The sequence below is a fragment of the Bradysia coprophila genome, chromosome IV (genome assembly GCF_014529535.1).
Source record: "Bradysia coprophila strain Holo2 chromosome IV, BU_Bcop_v1, whole genome shotgun sequence".
In the NCBI taxonomy this organism is placed as follows: domain Eukaryota; kingdom Metazoa; phylum Arthropoda; class Insecta; order Diptera; family Sciaridae; genus Bradysia; species Bradysia coprophila.
Genome location: NC_050738.1, coordinates 9,731,440 through 9,752,124, shown reverse-complemented (window position 1 = coordinate 9,752,124; position 20,685 = coordinate 9,731,440). Strand labels below are relative to the sequence as shown.

Sequence of the window (20,685 nt, the reverse complement as noted above, 5' to 3'; positions counted from 1 at the left end):
CGTAATGTAGGTCACATGCATTAGATTTAAATGAATTTGGTGCGTTATTAGCACGTTCTACGTAAACAACGAATCTAGTTCTTCATAGTCTACAAATCGTAAGCGTATAATTTGCCTAAAACTTGCGGAATGTATTAAAGGGGAAAGAAGTTTCTAGCAGATTTTTTTAAGCTGTCCGTTTACTCCATCATCTAATTAAAGGTAAATAAAATTTATAAATTTTGGATTTAAATTTAAATTAGTTACCAGAATTATATTATTCTCTTTCTTGTGGAATAAATTTCTATTTAAATCCAAGCATGAAACATTAATATTATCAATTTTCGTTTATCTGGCGAACATACAGCCAAAATGTTAGAATGACGGTAGTAGAACGTCTCCTGAATTAGTTATAGCAAAAAACAGAAAACTTTTCGGAAGTGGTTATGAATGATTGAGTTAAACAAGTTTTGATATGGGTTTTGGTGACATACATTAGTTATGTAATAAGCGAACGGAGAAAATAAACGAAGGGAATGTTTGCTATAAGTGAGTATACTCACTCTTCGATCCATAATAAGTCAAACGAATTTCGTGAAAAAGATAAATCTACATTTAATGGGATTAGCTTTACATTCCATTTATTATTTTAACATCTAAACTATCCCAACTATCACAAGGCTAATTTAATTAGGAACATCAACAACAAAACAGCAGCAACGAAATTCTCAACTCATAATAATAAAAAAAAATACAGAAAAATGATGGACTAATGGAAATGTTTTCCTTTTTTTATTTCAAACCAAATAAAACAGTCTAAATTAATGGGCGGGTATTGTACGAAATGAAAGAAAACAAGAAGCTTCATAAAAAAATATATGTGATATCAAAACCGTACAAACGGAATTCTTTTGGTATATGACAGGAATATGTAATTACGTTGACGACTGTATATTGAGAAAATGTCTATAATTATAGAAATAACATGGTGAACGGAATGTGGGATTGTGGATGATTCATTTAGGATAATAGAGTGGTAATTTGAAATTGTTTAGACGGACGACGACGTCGTGAATATATGCCACACGTTCTGTATAGTAACATTTTGCTACTTTTTTTCGAGCAAGGATTTTTGTTCATTTTACCTTAAAAAGAACGGATCGTTGAACTTTATTGAATTGAAGCCTTTTGATCGTAGCTCATTGAAAATGTATTTTAATTGAAAATCCATTAATTTTCTAGTTGATGTCGTCTGTCGTGTTGAGAACGTCTTAGTTTTTGAAATTTGGTCGAGAAGTTGTTTGCGACGTCTTCCCATTATCAGCTAATAAATTGAACATAAATTGAAAATCGTCTAATTCTATCAAAAGATTGATAGAAACTGAACGTATAAAGGAACAGTATAATCTTTCATCATTCATTTAAACATACATTTTGCTATTTAAGACCACAATAATTCTAGGATATTTTTGGCGTTGCTGTCGATAACAGATGATTAGCCGTTTTTTGAAAAGATTTGAGCAAAGCGAGTGTTGCTTTGTGTTCTGTATTACACTACACCGATTAGACTAGATAAACAATAGAGGATAATCCCAAAAGGTTCTGACCGTCAATACTTGCAACTCTTACGAGCATGAATTTAGTTTTCAGTTGATTACAATTAAGTTCCAAACAAAACATTTTTAAATTTTATTTCGATGCTGAACGTTATTTAAAGCATTTTTGCATTACATAATGCATCGAAATTTTGAATAATTTATTTTCAATTAAGGAAAGCATCGCCAAAAATTAAGAGAAAAAAACGAAGTCAGAAACAACATGCGTGCAGCGCGCCATCTTATTTATTCAGTCAAAGTTGCGAACACTTGCATATGAAAGCATCGGAACAAAGAACAAAGAAGCATAAATGGTACTGTAAATAAAGTACTGAAACGGGACAGTGTATCAAGCGAATTTTGACACTGTAAAAAATCTGGAAACATTTTTTATACAAAAGCAGAGTAATAGGGCATGGCACGCAGTAGTAGTTTTTGTCAAAATGTAATAGATCGCTATATCTTCTATAGTTTTGTTCAGAATAAACGGCGTATTTTGTATGGAGAATAATGGTTTTTTGCTCATATAAAGTTTAAATCCACATATTACGCGGACCAGCTGCCAATTTTAATTAGAACATTTTTTTGAACAAGTCAGCGTTTGAGTGACTTTTTTTTCAATTTATTGGAAAACTTTTTCATTTAAGAAATTTTCAACATTTAATTTCATTCTTAAATAAATTACTTCCTGATTGTGTTAAATCCTGTGTATTGAGTAACTCGCAAAAAATCCCATTTCTCCGAACAAAAGTTGCCGTTTATCCTGAATTTACGTCGCCTCTAGTGTAACGTTTTTTGTGAACTAAATCCATCTTGCAATCGATTGACCTGTCACATACGGCTATTCATCTGTTATCGATAACGACGACAAAAATAATGACAAGCTGTGGGTAAAATGGTACTTTATACAGTAAATACATGTTTAAAAAAAATTGAAGTACAAGATTTGAAATCAACTGATTAAAAATACTTTGATCGATGGAAGTAATAGACCCGATAATTATACTGTTCATATGCTTACCGTCTGTAACAGGTTAAATGCGATGTTTAAAAAAAAATCTCATTAATAATGTAATTAATTCATTAATTCATTAATTGTAATGAAATCATTGATTGGAACAGAATTAGTGTCAGTGTGATTTGATAGTTCTTTGCATAGTTGTGGGCAGGGCTATTTCTGAGATCTATTTGCGATTTCCTGATATTTTTTTATCTTAAACTAAAGTCCACATCAAATTTTTCTTCGATCTCTCAAAAAATAAATAAATTGAAGAAAATTGATAGAAGCTCAAGTTATCGTTTAATCTGGGTCACCTGAATAAGCTCAGTTGATTTTTTTGGGTGACATACTTTTTGAATGGTTCTTAAATTTTCAACCAAGTAGAAATCGTACCGTCGATTCATAGTGAAACGAGATTCTTTTACTCTTTCAAGTGGCTAAATTAAAATTTCCAACCATAAAATCCCAGAAATTTTATTATTTTTTCAATGACATCTGCATAGATGATATTTTACAATGTGATGGCAATAATATGCACAGAATATCGGGTAAATTTCAAACCTACGTACATAGTTAAAGTACATGATTGGAATTCGATTTTTAAAACCATCGTTCCATGGCTTCCGTTTATCTTCGTATTGAATTCAGGATAAAAAAGAAATTTGAGAGATATATATCAAGATAACAATAAAAAAAAATGGATGGCGAAACAGAAGTGACAATATACAGTTCAGTTCATATAATGTAACAATCACGAAATAAAAATTCTTCTGTTACAATGTTCGTAAAATTGCAATAAAAAATGTATAAAGATTCCATAAATTCACCATATTTTTTGGCATTTCCTTCGTTATTCCATATAAAACCATAAGAGAAATGACATAATACTGTGGATTACGCAGCCATATTCACGTTCTATTATAATAACCGGAGTTACCATAATTCTGTATTCATATTTTCCACCATTTGACAATGAATGGGATTATTGAAGAACAGGTGTTACTCTTATGGTACTCTAATTGATATCAATCACAATTATTACACTGGAACCATTTCATCCGGTGACAGATAACATGCTATACACAATGTATCTAATTCACAAACTACGTACGATATTTTTGAATGACTTAATCGTTAGAAGCGAAGTAGATGTCAGTCTCCTAATCCTGACAGGCTTGGTGGATGTTTGATTCAAAATTTATGGACGAGTTTATCATCTTGCGAAGAGAATCGAATGGATAAAAAAAAGAATAAGTGAGAAGTGAGCTACTGAATTATATTTTAATGCTGAGTCCATTTTCATTTTTTTCTGTTTCTCTTTGTTTTGAAAGCGTGCTGACAAAATGATTCCATATCAGGTTCATTCTTTTGCATTCATAATTTTCTGTAAAATACACGTCAGGCCAGGTAAAAGTTGAGCTTTGCCGAGATCTGCAGTTCCTACATAAATACTGTCTGCAGCAAACATGTTAATAGATAATAAACTCAGCACAGACCAGAGCATATTTACACCGTTCAACGAAAATATAAAATTTATTACAAGAATTTTATGGCGGAAAACTAAAACGAGACAACTTTTATGACAGAAAATAAAAATAAAAATTTTCTAGAAAAACATTTTTGAAATTTTAGTTTATTAGGTAAACGGGTTAAAGGAAACTTAATGCCTTCGGTTAGTTTTGAAACATTGCAAGTGTTAGTTTTATAGATCATTGCAACAAGGTAACATCGTAAAAAGACTTTCCATATAAAAATGTCATTTTCATAACTATATATAGTTGGTTAGGAAAAGGAGATGGTGCGTTGTTATGTAAAGTTCGGCAATGTATTTTTATTCATCCCGTAATTGCCGGGGAAGAAGAGATCCATGTAACAGTTGTTTGTATCAGGGTAAAAAAATTGAAAGGCATATTTCGATGGTTTCAAAGAAACTCAAAGATTTTTTTTTAGACGAGATACATTTGACATTATTGAGGGGCAGATAAACATAAAAAATCCTTTTACACTAAAAAAATCTTTCGTCCAATTCGAAGAAAAACCACAAAAAAAATTCGAATTTTAAATTTTGAGAAAGTCTCTAAAAAATCCTTTAAAAAAATGGTCAAAATTCATTGAAAGAAAAATTGATAGTCGAGTGCCTCGCCAAAGGTGAACAACCGAAAACTTGACTTTTGCTTCCTTGCTATTGAGATGACTATTATGCTTATCTTATATCAAAACTGTACTCATTCTTTTCTGCACAAACGAAAATATTGAAAAGAAACTGGCTTATGTACTACATAAAGTACTGGATTTATATTCTAAATATGAAAATCCCTGTTCTGTTGTACCTCGTATCGTACGAGTACGGCATATATGCATGTTTGAATATTACCCTTATTAACACATCTTTACGTTACAATATTATTTAATACGCTGTTTGCCCCCAGAGACTACAAACGAAAACATTGCGCTGCTCTTGCTACTTGTCTTACGGGAGAAAAATTCTCGTTTAGTGAAAATTAAGCTATGTTCGACATTTTACCATAATAATACTAACATGTGCGTATGCGTAATGAATTATCGATATCACCGATGTGAACACAGAAAAATATTATCCACTAATCGCCCTTGGGGGTTTCGGACACAGTATTGCGTCGTGTATAGTTTTCATGAGTTTTCTGATGAAAAAGGTGAGTTCTTTATTGGACGAAGAAAGACATCTAAAATTTGTCGCTTTAATTTTAAAGGAAATGACAGCATCAGAGGCGATGACGAATTTATATCCGTCAATTTTCTCAGACACAAACTTTTGTTTCCACACACACAATGTACATTTATATCAAGAAGTTTATTGGCCAATAATCCGAGCGCTACCACAGAAAAAAATAAACCGAACAATGCGAGGGGGAAATCACTGTATGTGCAACTCGCTTGCAACTCTCGCTTCCGCACGAAACTCGTTTATCTTCTTGCTACTATTTTATTGCACGCGCACCGCATTTATTCCACGCTACCCCGCCCAACCTTTTACAAATCGTTCGCTTATAAATACAAGTCTTGGCAACTCTTTCAGTGAGTTTCCCACTCGGAAAATCTATAACATTTCTGTTCTTTTATTGAAAATGGAATTAATTTATTTCGTATTAAACCGCTCGCATGGAAATAATAAAAGTCTTCGATGAGACGAGGAAAATAAAACGAAAATATGGCAAATGCTTAGTGTGTTCATACGTATATTCGTTTGGCTTGCATATAAAAGATAAAATGACAAACGATGTGAACTATATTTATAACAGCACGGTACGCTTTCCGAATGTAAACAAAAATATTAAAAACTAATTTGTGAGTACTTGTATGACTTGAATTTACTGCTTACGAAAATGAAAATCGCTATCGTTGATCTTCAGATTCGAAGAAAGCATTTAGTTACGTTGATAAGCGGCTGTCGCTGTTAGAAGCAAGGGAAGTTGTTGGTTTTTCTGCTGATTGTGGTCATCGGAAATTGTTATATCAATGTTGGCGAATCAAAGATTGCAATCAAGATAACGATGTACTCCATGTAAGTGCGTTAGATTATTCTTTTCCATTTAAATGCTGAATAGACATTTCCTTCGAGCTTTTATTTCCTGGGAGAGCAGATCCAAAGAATTTCAATATTTTATGGTGTTTCTGTTTACTCAATGTGTAATATTTTAAAAAATAGAAACCAGAGTTCTTGCTAAGTTTAATTTTAATATTTGTCAAAAAATTTACACCCAAAATGTCACGTTCTACCTTTGCGCTATTTATTTACTTTTAAAAATACGATTTTCCCTTCATACTGTCATTACGATGAAATGGACAGCGAAGACGACTTTGGCTTTCTTGGTGGGTGCTTCAATGCATCTGTGAATCTTTCAGTCATCTCTTATCGACTACACCCTACAGCGACAGAGTTTTTGTGTGAATTTTATTGATCCGTGGCATAGCCGAGGTCAATAAATACACGAAAACGAGACTTTTCATTTTTATGTGAAGTTATATATTGGATTTTACATCTAAAGGGCGTCGAAAGTAGTGTTTGAAACTTGAAAAGTATGATTTTCGACGCATCTAGCTTGTAAAATACTATTTCCAATAAACACAACATTCTGATGTGATCGACAATACGCAACATTTAACTGTGCCACCAGCAAGCACATACTCGACGCCTCTGGTAGCTGTGTATACATTTCGAAACGCTACATCAAACATTTTTATTGAGACTTTAATGCCTGAAACATGCATTTTTACATCGTTGTCAACATAATCAGAGTGAAAAGCAGTAATTTTAAATTAAACAGAAAAATTAATGAAAATGAATTTTTAATTATGCACAGTCATGTCTCACGCTAACACATTTTCGGCAGAAGAATAATTTCATACAGCCACAACGGCGCAAAACATACAAATCAAAAGAAGAGAAATAGGCAGTTAACATCCCTTTATCGATTATTAAAAATTTAAATACGAATGACGACAGCAATATTCACTATAAATGCTTTTATTGTTCCCCACTTCCAATCGAAAAAATGACGCAGTATAGTTTGTTCGCCGACATAAAGTGCGGAACACTTTTTTAACCAATCAAAGTCTAACATCAAAACCACGATTTATGCTACTAGAACTGTAAAACTATATCACGGATCAACTGGAATTAAACATAGTCCTTTTTACATACATCCAAATAACAGAGCCTTCATGATTATAAGTCTCTTGCCATGGTTTGATGCTTGTGACATGTTGTTATGAAAACATTTGTGGCAGTTGGGATCAGAAGCCGGTGTTTTCCATATGTCAAAGTGACAATCGGAAGTAGTCAGAAAATCGTTTATTTTTCCTTAATTCGGTTTCTCCAACAGAATTGAGGAGAAATACATTATTTTAATATTTATTTTTTCGTTTCACGTTTGAAACGTCACTATGGCAGATGGAAAAGTCCTGTGATCCCAACTGTTACATTTGCTTTATGACGTTTACTTTCTAGCGCAAGGAGGACCTTAACGAGAGTGCACCAAGTGTATGTCTCAATCGAAACACATTGCACGAAATCCAATTTTGTCAAATTGTTTTTCGTTTAGTGTATGAAAAGTTTTAAAATATTGACTTTGTAAGGATCCCATATGCACGTATCCACCCAGGCTCTTGGTCTATAATGTTTTCTCGGTTCGTAAAAGAACGCTATCGCTATCTAGAACTTTCAGAACAATAGTTCTGCTACTCCATGTTGGTCAAATAAATAGTTTGGCCTGCATTGTCTGAATGAAAAAGTGACGGTTACAGTCAGACTGTACGATAGTGGAGTTACATTACAAATAAAGTTTAACTATGTAGCGTGTAAATGCTAAGTATTCCATTGTTATGTTTTTACAACCACTATTTGAATTATAATTCCACATCCACCTTTTATCATAATGGAATGGATGAAGATACACTCATATTATACCCTACTGATTTCTTATATGAATTTATTTTTATATTCAAAAACATATCCCTTACACAGAGAACTGTATTATTATGATAAATAATAACGCATTTTCTACAACAATACTGTTTTAGTACCCAGCATCTGTAGCAAGCCTTTTATGTTTTTAAAGACGTTGTGGGACATAAAAACACACAAGAAGAAAAACTCGAAATAATACACACAATATGTTTAAAATGAATAGAAGACTATAGGAGAAAGTTTTCGCTCTTTTTTCGATGATTTGAATATTTCTGAAAGCATTTTACTTCGGTTTCGGCTTTTGTCTGTCTGTGTTTGTGAGGTAAACTTTTCCATTGGCGCTTGGAGTTGTTAAACACCTCTAAATAAAAGCTGTTTCCCGCAAGTAATTCGGGAAAATATGGAAACGAGCATAACATTTTATGGTTCTTGTTTCATTTTTTAGAGTGAATTCGCTTCGATTTGGTGACAAATAACATTTTATTTCGAGTATTTTTTGAGTCTTTTATCGCTACTCTCAATTCGGTTTTATTGAAATTAAGTAGGAAGCTACTGGTAGAAATCCATCACTTTTCGTATTTTTCTAATCCACTTATTTCGTTTAGTAAACAAAAACCTAGACTTTTTGTGTTTGATTCGTTAGAGCAAAAAAGCAAAAAAGAAAAGCGGAAGGAACCTAATTCTTCGTTTCTGAAATGAAATATAATGTGGATTACAGACACACTCCACAATGACTTCCATTATGGAAGTTCCATGTCATGCTAAATTCGATGAGAATTTTTGAATGTCCGAAATACCAACAATTTTTCTCGAGTTTGAATTTCATATTTATCCGAGGTGTGAACACAACGTTTTTTTATGTACGGGGTGTTCCTTTGCCTAACACAACACAAAGAACAATAATAACATTTTTGTGAACATAAACAAAGTGACAGTTCAAGCGAGAAAAGTTCAATTTCTCACTAAGAATGTCATTCGACCAATCGTCAACAAAACGCAATTTTCTAGGCCATGAGGAACAATTGAGTAGGGCAAATAAGGTAAATCACAACGCACATCTGAAATAGTTATTTGTTCAACGAGGTAGTTGTAAATTGCATCTTCACAAAAAAGATTTTTAAAGCTTCAGTGGAGGGGAGAAAGTAATAGTTTTTACGCCTGTGTTATGAAAAATCTTTTCCACTTAAATATTCAAAATTCAAATATTCCAATGGAAAAGAAGACATATTCTAAGACTATCTGACGTATTGAACGGACGTGTAGTAAACCGATTCAAATTCTTCCGGCTTTAATCATTTATTACATGTCGTAAAGCAAACTGATTCATATCGTACAGTCTGTTACACAAGCATGACTGCACAAAACAAAAACATTTCGTTACACTCATAATATTTTACTTCCGGGAGCAGGGGGTGGTGCAACATTTTACGTCAAAATACTGATAGGATACAGTGAATCGCACAGTGGCATAATTACTTTTATATTACACATGTGAATTTCATATAAAATTCACAAAATTAAAAGCAGTGCCCCGGTCCCCCGGTAATCTTCTCTCGCGTTGAAACGTTGAAACAAATAAAATATTTTCATTTCGAAATTTTCACTGCAAACGAAGCAAATTAAAAAATTTCCACAAACGATTGTGCGCTTATTGTCCAATAATTTAACTTTTATATTGTCGGAAAACTTTTTATTAGATCAAATTTCACCAAATATTCTACACCAAAGTGCACGTCATTGTCTTCTTTGTGCATGCTAATAGAGGACAATAACTAGACGCTATTGTTAATGGTCGTTGTTTCCAAAAGTTTAAGTAATAGAAAATATTTATTTTTAGTGAAATTAGAATTTTTTACCAGAATTTATCATTACCAATTCCACTGTGGTAAACGGTTTACATTAACGCAATTCTTAAAGTGCATAGTTGTGAAAGTAAATTAAATTTTTCACCCGGAAAACAGAACAGAAACCAACAAAACGAGCCATCAGAACAGTCGGAGCGTTTGCTGCGACTGAGCCCCGTACAAACCCGTATATCTATTGCGTACGTGACCCTAGTGCGTCTGTCACCCTACTTTGACCGTAGGCCTATTGCGCCGGTTAATGTAGTTAAAGTAAAATTATTATGGAATGTGTACATCTTAGAAATTGCGCATAGCGCAATTACGAAGCCCCGTACGACGTTCCTTTCAAAAGAAACAAAAATTTCAAATATCCCTAAAATTTTATTTTTTTGAAGGGCCTAGTATCGGCCTCAGTCCGAGGACCCAAATTTAAAATTTTTTTCAACTACATTCTATTCGGCCTTTGATTACCTTCCAAATGAAACAAAAATTACGAAAAACGGATGAAATTTGCTCGAGTTATATGTAAAATACACATAGGGCCCTAGTATCGGCCTCAGTCCGAGGACCCAAATTTAATTTTTTTTTCAACTACATTCTATTCGGCCTTTGATTACCTCCCAAATGAAACAAAAATTACGAAAAACGGATAAAATTTGCTCGAGTTATATGTAAAATACACATAGGGCCCTAGTAGTGGCCTTAGTCCAAGGACCCAAATTTATTTTTTTTTCAACAACATTCTATTCGGCCTTTGATTATCTTCCAAATGAAACAAAAATTACGAAAAACGAATGAAATTTGCTCGTGTTATATGTAAAATACACATAAGGCCCTAGTAGTGGCCTTAGTCCAAGGACCCAAATTTATTTTTTTTTTCAACAACATTCTATTCGGCCTTTGATTACCTTCCAAATGAAACAAAAATTACGAAAAACGGATGAAATTTGCTCGAGTTATATGTAAAATACACATAGGGCCCTAGTATCGGCCTCAGTCCGAGGACCCAAATTTATTTTTTTTTTCAACTACATTCTATTCGGCCTTTGATTACCTCCCAAATGAAACAAAAATTACGAAAAACGGATAAAATTTGCTCGAGTTATATGTAAAATACACATAAGGCCCTAGTAGTGGCCTTAGTCCAAGGACCCAAATTTAATTTTTTTTCAACAACATTCTATTCGGCCTTTGATTACCTTCCAAATGAAACAAAAATTACGAAAAACGGATGAAATGTACTCGAGTTATATGTGAAATACACATAGGGCCCTAGTAGCGGCCTTAGGCCAAGGACCCAAATTTAATTTTTTTTCAACAACATTCTATTCGGAATTCGATTACCTTCCAAATCAAACAAAAATTACGAAAAACGAATGAAATTTACTCGAGTTCTATGTAAAATACACATAGGGCCCTAGTAGCATTTCACTTCTAAGGCCCTAACTCACGGTCCACTCACCCGATTTAAAAAAACTTTTTTTTCCTGGATTGGTATTGACAATACCTATCATTTGCCGTGTCATTTACATTTCCATCGTTTATTTTATTTATAAATATCACCAAAAGACCTTAAATCACTTAGGTGGCCCTAACTCACGAAGGGCCGACCCGAATATGCCCATCTTCGAACTTAGCCTCACTATTTCGACTATCTTTCAGGGAAAAAAAAAATTTTTGAAATCGGATTTGATTTACTCAAGATATCGACGTGACAGACGGACAGACGGACAGACGGACAGACGGACAGACAAAATTTTTATTGCAGATTCGTCATCTATGAACATAGGCAAACACTTTGCCCTTACCGTCTGCTTCGAATTCCATCAATTACACACGGCATCGTAATCCTATAAGCCCCTTTGTACTTCGTACGGGGCTAAAAATAAAACCGACTTCGTACTTACTTGTGCAATCTCCTTCCGTGTGGCGCAGAAATTTATAAAAGTAACGTTCACAAAGTCAGAACCGAAACAAACAGTGACAGTCTTTTCCTCTAACGTGTCTTGCGAACCGAGAGTAACAATTTGCCGTAGTTTGGAGTCCTGAAAAATAAAGAAAAATAGGATTATATATAGATTTAATAGTACATTAAGTCCTTGCTTGTAAGTTTGTTGTTTTGGTGAGGAGTGTGAGACTTGCGGAACTAGTCGAAGGCGAGTCACACAAGTTAAAATCACACAAGCCAAAAAAATAACTTACAAGCAATTATGTAAGATATTATTACATGCTTGTGTGCGGTAAGTGACCGATGTAAACAGTTACGTAAAGTGCACTTTACTGAGCATAAGCATGTAGAATCAATGATTTTTTAGCAATCGGTTGAAAAGAATTTCGACTTAAGGCCCGTCATTGGGAAATGACAGGACAGTTTCCCGAAAATGTACGGAAAATTTTATCACAAAAATTCACCGAAAAAATTCAAAGAAACTCACCTCTGATACTTTCCATTGTATTGGGGCATACTCTCTTATGGTCGCCAAGGCATATTTGAACACTAAAACACTTTTTACTCGATGCAAAAACAAAAAGTTTTTTTTTGTTTTGTCGCAACAAAAACACAGAAAATATTTCGACACAACTGTGACACTCCGCTACTATAAGTACTGGAATGAATGTTTGCTGTGTTCACTTCGGCGGTAAAATATTTTCATTCAAAAAAGTGTCGGACATTTAAAAACAATCATCAAACGGTTGACAAAGGGTAGCGTATACATTTAATAATGCTCATCGACCATTTTTTAAAGCTTTACGAGAGCTCAGCGGACATTCTCTCAACTATGGGAGAGCATTTATTAAAAATTTAGCCTCTCGTAAGACTGCACTGAGCGTAAATAAATGTTCGTTTCTCTTTAGTAAGCTAAGAAGACTTCGGGAAGTCTAATTATGCCACCTCTTTGAATAAAAATATCGGCTGAGGTCGAATAATTCTCCGCTGAGCTCTAATAATTCTTCGCTGAGCTTTAACAAACCTCCGCTGAGCTCTAATAATTCTCCGATAGGCTTCAGGAAGTGTCCGTTAGGCCTAAGGAAGTTTCTGGAAGGCTTAATGGAGCTAATCGGACACTCAGCGGAGATCTGCCAAAGCTAAGTGGAGTCTTATTAAATCATAGCAACAATTATTAGGTATCCGCTGATGCTTATTGAGTGTTCGCTTAGCTTCATTGCCTTACTACTACGTGCTAAGGTCTGACGGACTCTTACTGAAGCCTAGCGGAGAATTATTAGAGCTCATTAGAGGTTTGTCAAAGCTCAGCGGAGAATTATTAGAGCTCAGCGGAGGTTTGTTAAAGCTCAGCGGACAATTATTCGACCTCAGCCGATATTTTTATTCAAAGAGTTGGCATAATTAGACTCAGCGAAGTCTTGTTAGCTTTCTAAAGAAGTGGGAGAGGTTACAATTTTAATAAATGTCTACCATCGTTGAAGGGTCGGACACTTTTTTGAATGAAAATATTTTACCGCCGAAGTGAACACAGCAAACATTAATTCTAGTACTTATAATAGCGGAGTGTCACAATTGTGTCGAAATATTTTCTGTGTTTTTGTCGCGATAAAACAAAAAAAAAACTTTTTGTTTTTTCATCGAGTAAAAAGTGTTTAGTGTTCAAATATGCCTCGGCGACCTAAAGAGACCATGACCGAATACTATGGAAAGCTTAAGAGGTGAGTTTCTTTGAATTTTTTCGGTGAATTTTTGTGATAAAATTTTCCATACATTTTCGGGAAACTGTCCTGTCATTTCCCAATGACGGGCCTTAATCATTTTGAATAAATATAAAAAGTTTGTTTGATCTGTTTAACATCATACCAATAACCTCTCTAGCAAACAAACTTCGTTTTACCGATGTCAAAATACCAACTAATTTTTTTGTTTGTTGAACCATACACTGTTGACTAATTTCATACTCATGCAAACAGAAGGCGCATATGTTACATCTTTTGTTAAAAATGCTTAATAAAAAGTCTTTTACTTCATTAGATTAAATATACAATTTGCTATATAAGGCAACCCTACTAGCTCTATAGCCCGTTGCTTATTTTTGTCATAATTGTCGCTAACAGATGTTATTGAATTTTGCATTTCAGTTTCTTCAAAAAATGTGCATTCTAGATATGTGAGTCAGACCAGAAGGCATGGGTTTCATGTATTTTCGAAATTTTCTCAGGAAGGACGGGAGCCTGAAATTCGTAATTTTTCGTGTTCGTAATTTGTGAATTTATCAAAACATTTGATAAAAGACTGAAGGCTATTTCGATCTGTGAATATTGACTAAATTTACTAACTTTAAAGTTACACGTTGGAGGCCAAAATTACCATGACGTCATAGAAAACGAGATATAAAATAGTTTTATCAAGTATGCATTGCATAACGTACCATAATGTACGATAGTATGATACAATGATATATAGTTGCTAGTTAAAGTACAGATAAGCAGCCCATAAGAATCTCAAAGTTTGGAAACTTTTCCACATAAATAATACAAATTCAAAATCATGAAAAAAATTTCTTTTCAAAAAGAAAATTTTATCGGAAGTTTAGACCAGAAACCCGCCGTATCTAATGGTTGATTATAAATTTACAAACAGTAACCAATAGCTAAATCGATATCGACAACTTTTAAATAGATGTGAAGAATAAACTTCGCAATGGCTTTTCATATATTTTCTTTTACAATTTGGACGGCGTATAGCTATTTTCGTAATAAGTGCCGACCTGGAAATTTTGCGCAACAGCTGTGAAAGCTATCAACCCGAGGCGAAGCCTCAAATCGTCGTATGCAAAAAAAAGTCCAACACAAGTTAAGGAGCAAGTTAGGGACAAGATTTTATGTACATGAGTGCAGTCCTCATTATTACAAACATTAATTTTACGCTCTAGTTCGTTTACTTTACACACTACTGTACATAGATGTATTTTCACAATCTAAACATTTTTTTAATTCGTAGAAGTGTTTAGATGACGATTGGTAACAGGTAAAAAAGGTATTCTCTAGTGTGAAAGAACTGTAGAACACGAGTTCACTTATTCGACAGTAAAAGAAAATTGTCAGTTTTCAATTTCGCTAATAGAACACTTCCAGATATATTACAGATCCATCTACCCTTCTTCTCCGATTATTTATTGATTTTTTTCCCAAATGTGTTCAATCTGAAGTAAAAAAGTGGTTAATTTTGACGGAATCTCGTATTCTTTTATAATTTGAGTTGAACTGAAACTGTTAACCAAAATTTTTCCCAGCACTGCCATTACTTTCGAAACATTTCCCATATCTTTCGGTACAATTCGATCTATTAAAAAATAACTTCCAGCCTATCCTTGTTATGCAATACCAATATAGACGAAGACAATGCCGCACAAAGGTGCTAGGGATAAACTTTTCTTAAAAAAAAACTTTTTTTATGAGCAATAAATAACTTTTTAAGCGACACTTTTGCTTTTCCTGGGAAAAGTTGTTTCATTCTTCGTTTTTTTTTTAAATCTATTTTTTACGCTTTCCGTATCATATTTTTTCTGTGGCAGACACGGCAAGCAGGCAGTCAGAATAAATGTATTAAAATCATTCAGAATAAACGGCTTTCAGTAAATTATGAACTTTCTTTCTTTACTTTGTAATTGTAGCTGGAGGAAAATGGTATTTGAAGAATAAAAAAATAAATATGCTTTTGTGTTGTAAGGTGGACGGATATCCCACTAATAACGAAACTCATATGCATAAATACTGTCATGTAGAGGCAAGATAATAGCGAGATAATAGCTGTTATATACCTCATAACACAGTCGTAAAATCGACAAATATCTCTGGACACTCTACGTAAACCATTGAAAGTTTTCCTAAATCTGCATGAACTGTTGACTTTTCTTAAGGCTGATCTAACTTCCACAATTATTGAAAGTAAACACATTTATGGTGGTTATTGTCATCTTACTTTTTTCAATAAGGATTCTGATAAAATTAAATATTTCATCGAAAATAAAATACGAAACGCCCAAATATAGGCTATAGTTTCAGCTAAGTCACCATGCCTTAAGAGGCATCGATGCTCTGCTAAAAAGCATACATTTGGGAGTAATTGCTTTTATTTGAAAGGGGAAATGTGTATACTAGCTATTAGCTAGTTGATAGGAAGGACAAATGATCTTAGATTTGGGAACGAGCTTCAGTTATTACACTGAAAAGTCTCCATTAAACCGCTAATCTAATCAGGGCTATAAATCTGATTTTCCTTGTATGACTTAAATATCCTACATTTCTGTGACAGAGCATACACTTCAATTGTCTTTTTTCCACGCTTTTGTCAAATGTTAAATGAATTAATTATTGGAAAGAGAATCCATAACAAGAATACCTCTATGAATTATTAACCGTAAATATTTGAACAAAATGAAAAGAATCAATCAATCCAACCATTCTTTCTATAAACAATTTACAATTACCCACTTTATCGTTTAGTAAACAATTATACAAAATTTTGAACGTTCCGTATAGTAAAACAAAGATGATATACGACGTTCACGGTCGAAGTCGAACACGTTTCCGTGTAAACAAAAAAGAAACGTTTTTTTGATTTCAAATTTCGTTTCACATGAATTTTCATACGTGAACCTGCGTACAATATACAATATATTAGTTCAAAGGTAAACGAAATGATCTGCAGAAAAACTTCCGATTTTTTCGTTTGTGTAACGGAATGGTGCACAAATTTTGAAAGAAAATTTTAGTAGAAAAAGTGTTTGGAAATTGTGTCAATTAGTTATTTACATAAATGATAAAACGTTGAAAAGTCGAGTTTTCGTGTGAATTTGATTAATCCGAGGCAAAACTGAGGTTAATAATCATATATACGTAAATTTCTTTTATTAATTTCATTTTCATTTCGAGCACTTCGTTACACAATTCAAGGCGGTAAATATGTACGAAAATCCGAACGAAAGTTTCACATTCGTCACTGAGTTGAGAAAAATTCAAATTTCCTTGAAAATGTGAAACAATGAATTTACTAATGTCCAATTTGATAGTAAGCCTACAGATCAATCAACTTGTTAATTGTTCCGTTAATTTCCAGTCGTAAAAGTAACCCAGCAAAATCCCAACATAAATAGCAAAATATTTGTAAATGTAACAGGAAAGTTTCTGTGTCAGCACTTCAAAGAAAATTTCTCAGTAAAACCTTCTGTTTCTCGTTGAGACTGCTTCTCTAACATTTTTGCTAAACTGCATGTACCAACGTTGGGATCGAGCTAATACTGATACTTTGTAACATTTGAATACATTAGCTATGCAAATGTTAAACCCACAATGACATGCAACTGAAAAGCATTCATTATTGTTTATTAGTGTATACCAGCTGTTTTGGATAGTAACACATTTAGCAAGTCAATTGATTTTTTACATTTCTGCGAGGAGACGAATAATTACCATTAAGAGGTACTAGACATTAATCAAGACACACTCTACTTTTGTTAGCTATAGTCTACATTTAAGTGTTGAAATAATGTACTTTCGTCGATTTCTTTGTACAGCAAACGAAATTAACTTAAAATTTCCATTTTACACATACTGCCAACCCACAAAATCAACTGATGCATTATACGTTCCATTGAACTCGTTCAGAAACTCTTCGTTAAGTTTCACTTGTAAGGATTTTGACACTTCTTTCATATAAGATATGTCAAAATCATCACTTTGGGTAACGAATTTTTAGTTCCTGAACGAGTTCATGGATTATAAGTGAAATCCACAAATTATATTGACTTCGATTATGAAAACATTTGTGTACTAAAGTAGCATCGCGACAGTAGCATACATTATAGTCAGATTTCAGGTGGATTCTATGTGTGGGCTGAAGAAATGTAAGCAGGAAAAAGATATTCTAAGATATTTTCATCTGATGCATCGTTTTGAAAAAAGTGAGACCAAAATCGTATGCTAAAATATGTCAGCATTGTACAATTGTACTGTACAGAAAACCGTTTCCGATGATTTGACAAACATTCAGAAAAATGTAAAAACATTTTTTTTTTTTGAAAATATGCAAAATCATCGAAAACTGTTTTGTATACAATGCTGACACATTGAAACACAAATAATTTTTCCCAAAACGAAGAATAAAAAGAATTCAAAGAATTCGACGAAAATAGATTATTTCAACGCCCAACTGTAGACTATATTTAACTAAATTAGAGTACGCTCTTAACGCTAATTTCGTCCTAACAGGTTCAATTAATGAGTAAAAAAAAAGTTCAATTGTAATTAGTGCGAAGTGGCCTCTTGAGCGAATAAATTCTTTCACGGAATCGAAACACACATTTGTACTTTTTTCGTTCCATACCAATGCATTTGGAAACTTTATTAAATAGAATGTTATCAGACAACACATATTGAAAGTGGGCAGCAGTGTGTAAGTCATATAAAATTAACTTCAAAACTACGAAAAACGAGAGAAAAATATAAAATCCGACTAATAAATTTAACCTGAATTTTATCGTTCCCAGAAACGGTGTGCAATTGAAATGAAATCTCAAAAGTTCTTGTGAAAACGATGAAAACATTCCAAGCATTCCGAAAAGAAGCAATCGAAAAGCAGAACAAATCCCTTCATTGTAAAGGATAACGTTTGGAACGAAAAGATTATATTATGTTGCTGGTGTGTTACAATAAAAGTGAGAATGAAAATAAAATTTCAAGTGACCAACCGTTACGATCACATTTTTCTTGCTCTTTTCGTCGTTGTTTATTTTGATCTCTTTTTTTTCGGAATGATTTTCTTTTGCAGGAAATTCACATAAATATTTACGTTTCACTTTATTACTAGTTATTCACATGCTTATTTATTCATACATTATCAAATCTATTACACAGCGTATTTACTCTTCAAGTCGTTAGTTTTATTTATTTTCATTTTCATATCTAACTGGCTTGTTTTTCACTTGACCGGAAAAGCTTACTTTTACTCATTGAATATGTATGCTGAATATGTTAGCACATTTGATGGTAAAAGTGTTAAAAAAATACAGAAACCGAACAAGTTTGTCAGTGTGTATATATAAACCGATGGACATTGAATATCGAATTGGAGGGAACGAAAAGCAAACACTAAAGTTTCTGTTGACATGTAACGCTTTTGACTTGGACTTTGATTTTGAAGAAAATTGTTATGAAAAGAATCTGTTGAAGTGATGTTATTTCTTCGGGTTTTCTGTGTCATGTTTGATTGACATTATAGAAAAATTGGTGGAAAAAATTGATTGTAATGAATCGTAGTCAGTATTGTCCATGTGTGAGCATTGTCACTAAAATTTTATTTTGTGATATTATTCCGTGCTCTCCTTCAGAACAAAATTGATGTGATGAAACGATGGGAAATGTTTTTGTTGTCTCGCGGCCAGAAAATCCGTCATTACTGTCTAACTCAAACCAGCTTTTTCGCATTTTCTGGTCACAATAGATGAAAGATGAAAAAAATATTTGGACAAGTACCCTAAGGCAAGTTACAATAAACTGATCTTCGGTCCTTTCCTTCACATCGTAACATGTTGAAAGAGAAGCAAATACTTTAACAAGTCCCGTAGGGCAAGTTATAATTAACCAGTCTTCAGTTTTCTCTCTCTGATCATAATAGTCTATACAACAACAGCGACATCCTTCAGTCAAATATTGAATCATTCTCTATCGGTAGAGTTGACATTGAATTGAAAAAAGAGAACTGATGTCGTACACACAAGGAATTTTGAAAACCGACACATTTTCTGTTTCTGTGTTTATGATTTCTCCATATAAAAATACATGCAAAATTCACAAAAAACCAGTAAACCACGAAACAGAAAATGTGTCGATTTTCAAAATTCCGCTAGTGTAATCCCACCTCCTGCAATAATGTTTGATTTAATCTTACAAAGACAAATAGATTAATCTGTTACAGACGGCAAGCATATTACCAGCATTATTATCGGGTCTATTACTTCTATCGATCAAAGTATTTTTAATCGGTTGATTTCAAATCTTGTACTTCAATATTTGAACATGTATTTTACAATATAAAGGACCATATCATCCAGAGCTTGTCATTATTTTTGTCGTCGTTATCGATAACAGATTAACAGGTTAAGAAGGCCTCAATCGTGCCAGCATAAATAAACTTTGGTGCTCAATTTGATTTGTGTTAATTTATATGGATTCTTCTAGGGTATACACAAAGGGTATAAATGTATCCATGTAGATAGGTAACTTTCGATTGTTATTACAAGTATAGGAAAGAACAAAGCACACAGTTTCGGAGGGAAACTTATGGAAAAATCTGCACTAAAAATGCAATAACAGACCTTAGTACTTCTGGAATATTTAGAAGAGGAATGTGATACCGAAATACTGCCACAGCAGTTCACTGAAACCGTAAATTAGAATTGTGCGGTGTCGCTCACATAGCTCTAAAATTAAATCTGAGAGATGTGTATAGTTCTGAAATTCATAAAGTATGCAACAAAAAACTTATTCGTATCTATGTTTACCGTTGCTGGAAATGTACATCATGCACTTTTTGTGCACATTTTTTTTCACAAATATTCTCTATGCAGAAAATTGAATCATGTAATCATTATTAAAGCCTGCACATACACAGAAAATATATGTACTGAATGTACAGGATAAGGATATACATTTACGTCATGAAGCGTCAGCACCATATCTGGGGATTTTCATTTCGTCTTTTTCTATGTTAAGAGGCGTCGATGCTTTGCTGAAAAGCATACATTTGGGCGTTTTTTAAATACTGGATTTTAGTTTACTTTTAATATTTTTTCACCAGAATGCTTTTTTTTA

The 20,685-nt window shown here is 33.3% G+C and overlaps 1 protein-coding gene and 1 long non-coding RNA gene across 3 annotated transcripts in view; one reads left to right on the top strand and one right to left on the bottom strand.

Annotated features, from left to right (window-relative positions):
* Positions 1 to 20,685, bottom strand: part of LOC119066414 (1-phosphatidylinositol 4,5-bisphosphate phosphodiesterase classes I and II) — a 106,587-nt gene that overhangs the window by 51,220 nt on the left and 34,682 nt on the right. For both annotated transcript variants that reach the window (XM_037168886.1, XM_037168887.1), the window contains exon 4: positions 11,772 to 11,909. In XM_037168886.1, coding sequence (XP_037024781.1) covers positions 11,772 to 11,909 — 138 coding nt within the window. The remainder of the gene's footprint in view (positions 1 to 11,771; positions 11,910 to 20,685) is intronic.
* On the top strand, positions 1,004 to 19,488 carry LOC119066415. Its single transcript, XR_005085743.1, has 3 exons — positions 1,004 to 1,015; positions 2,868 to 2,872; positions 19,316 to 19,488. It is a non-coding gene; the product is annotated as an uncharacterized LOC119066415 (long non-coding RNA).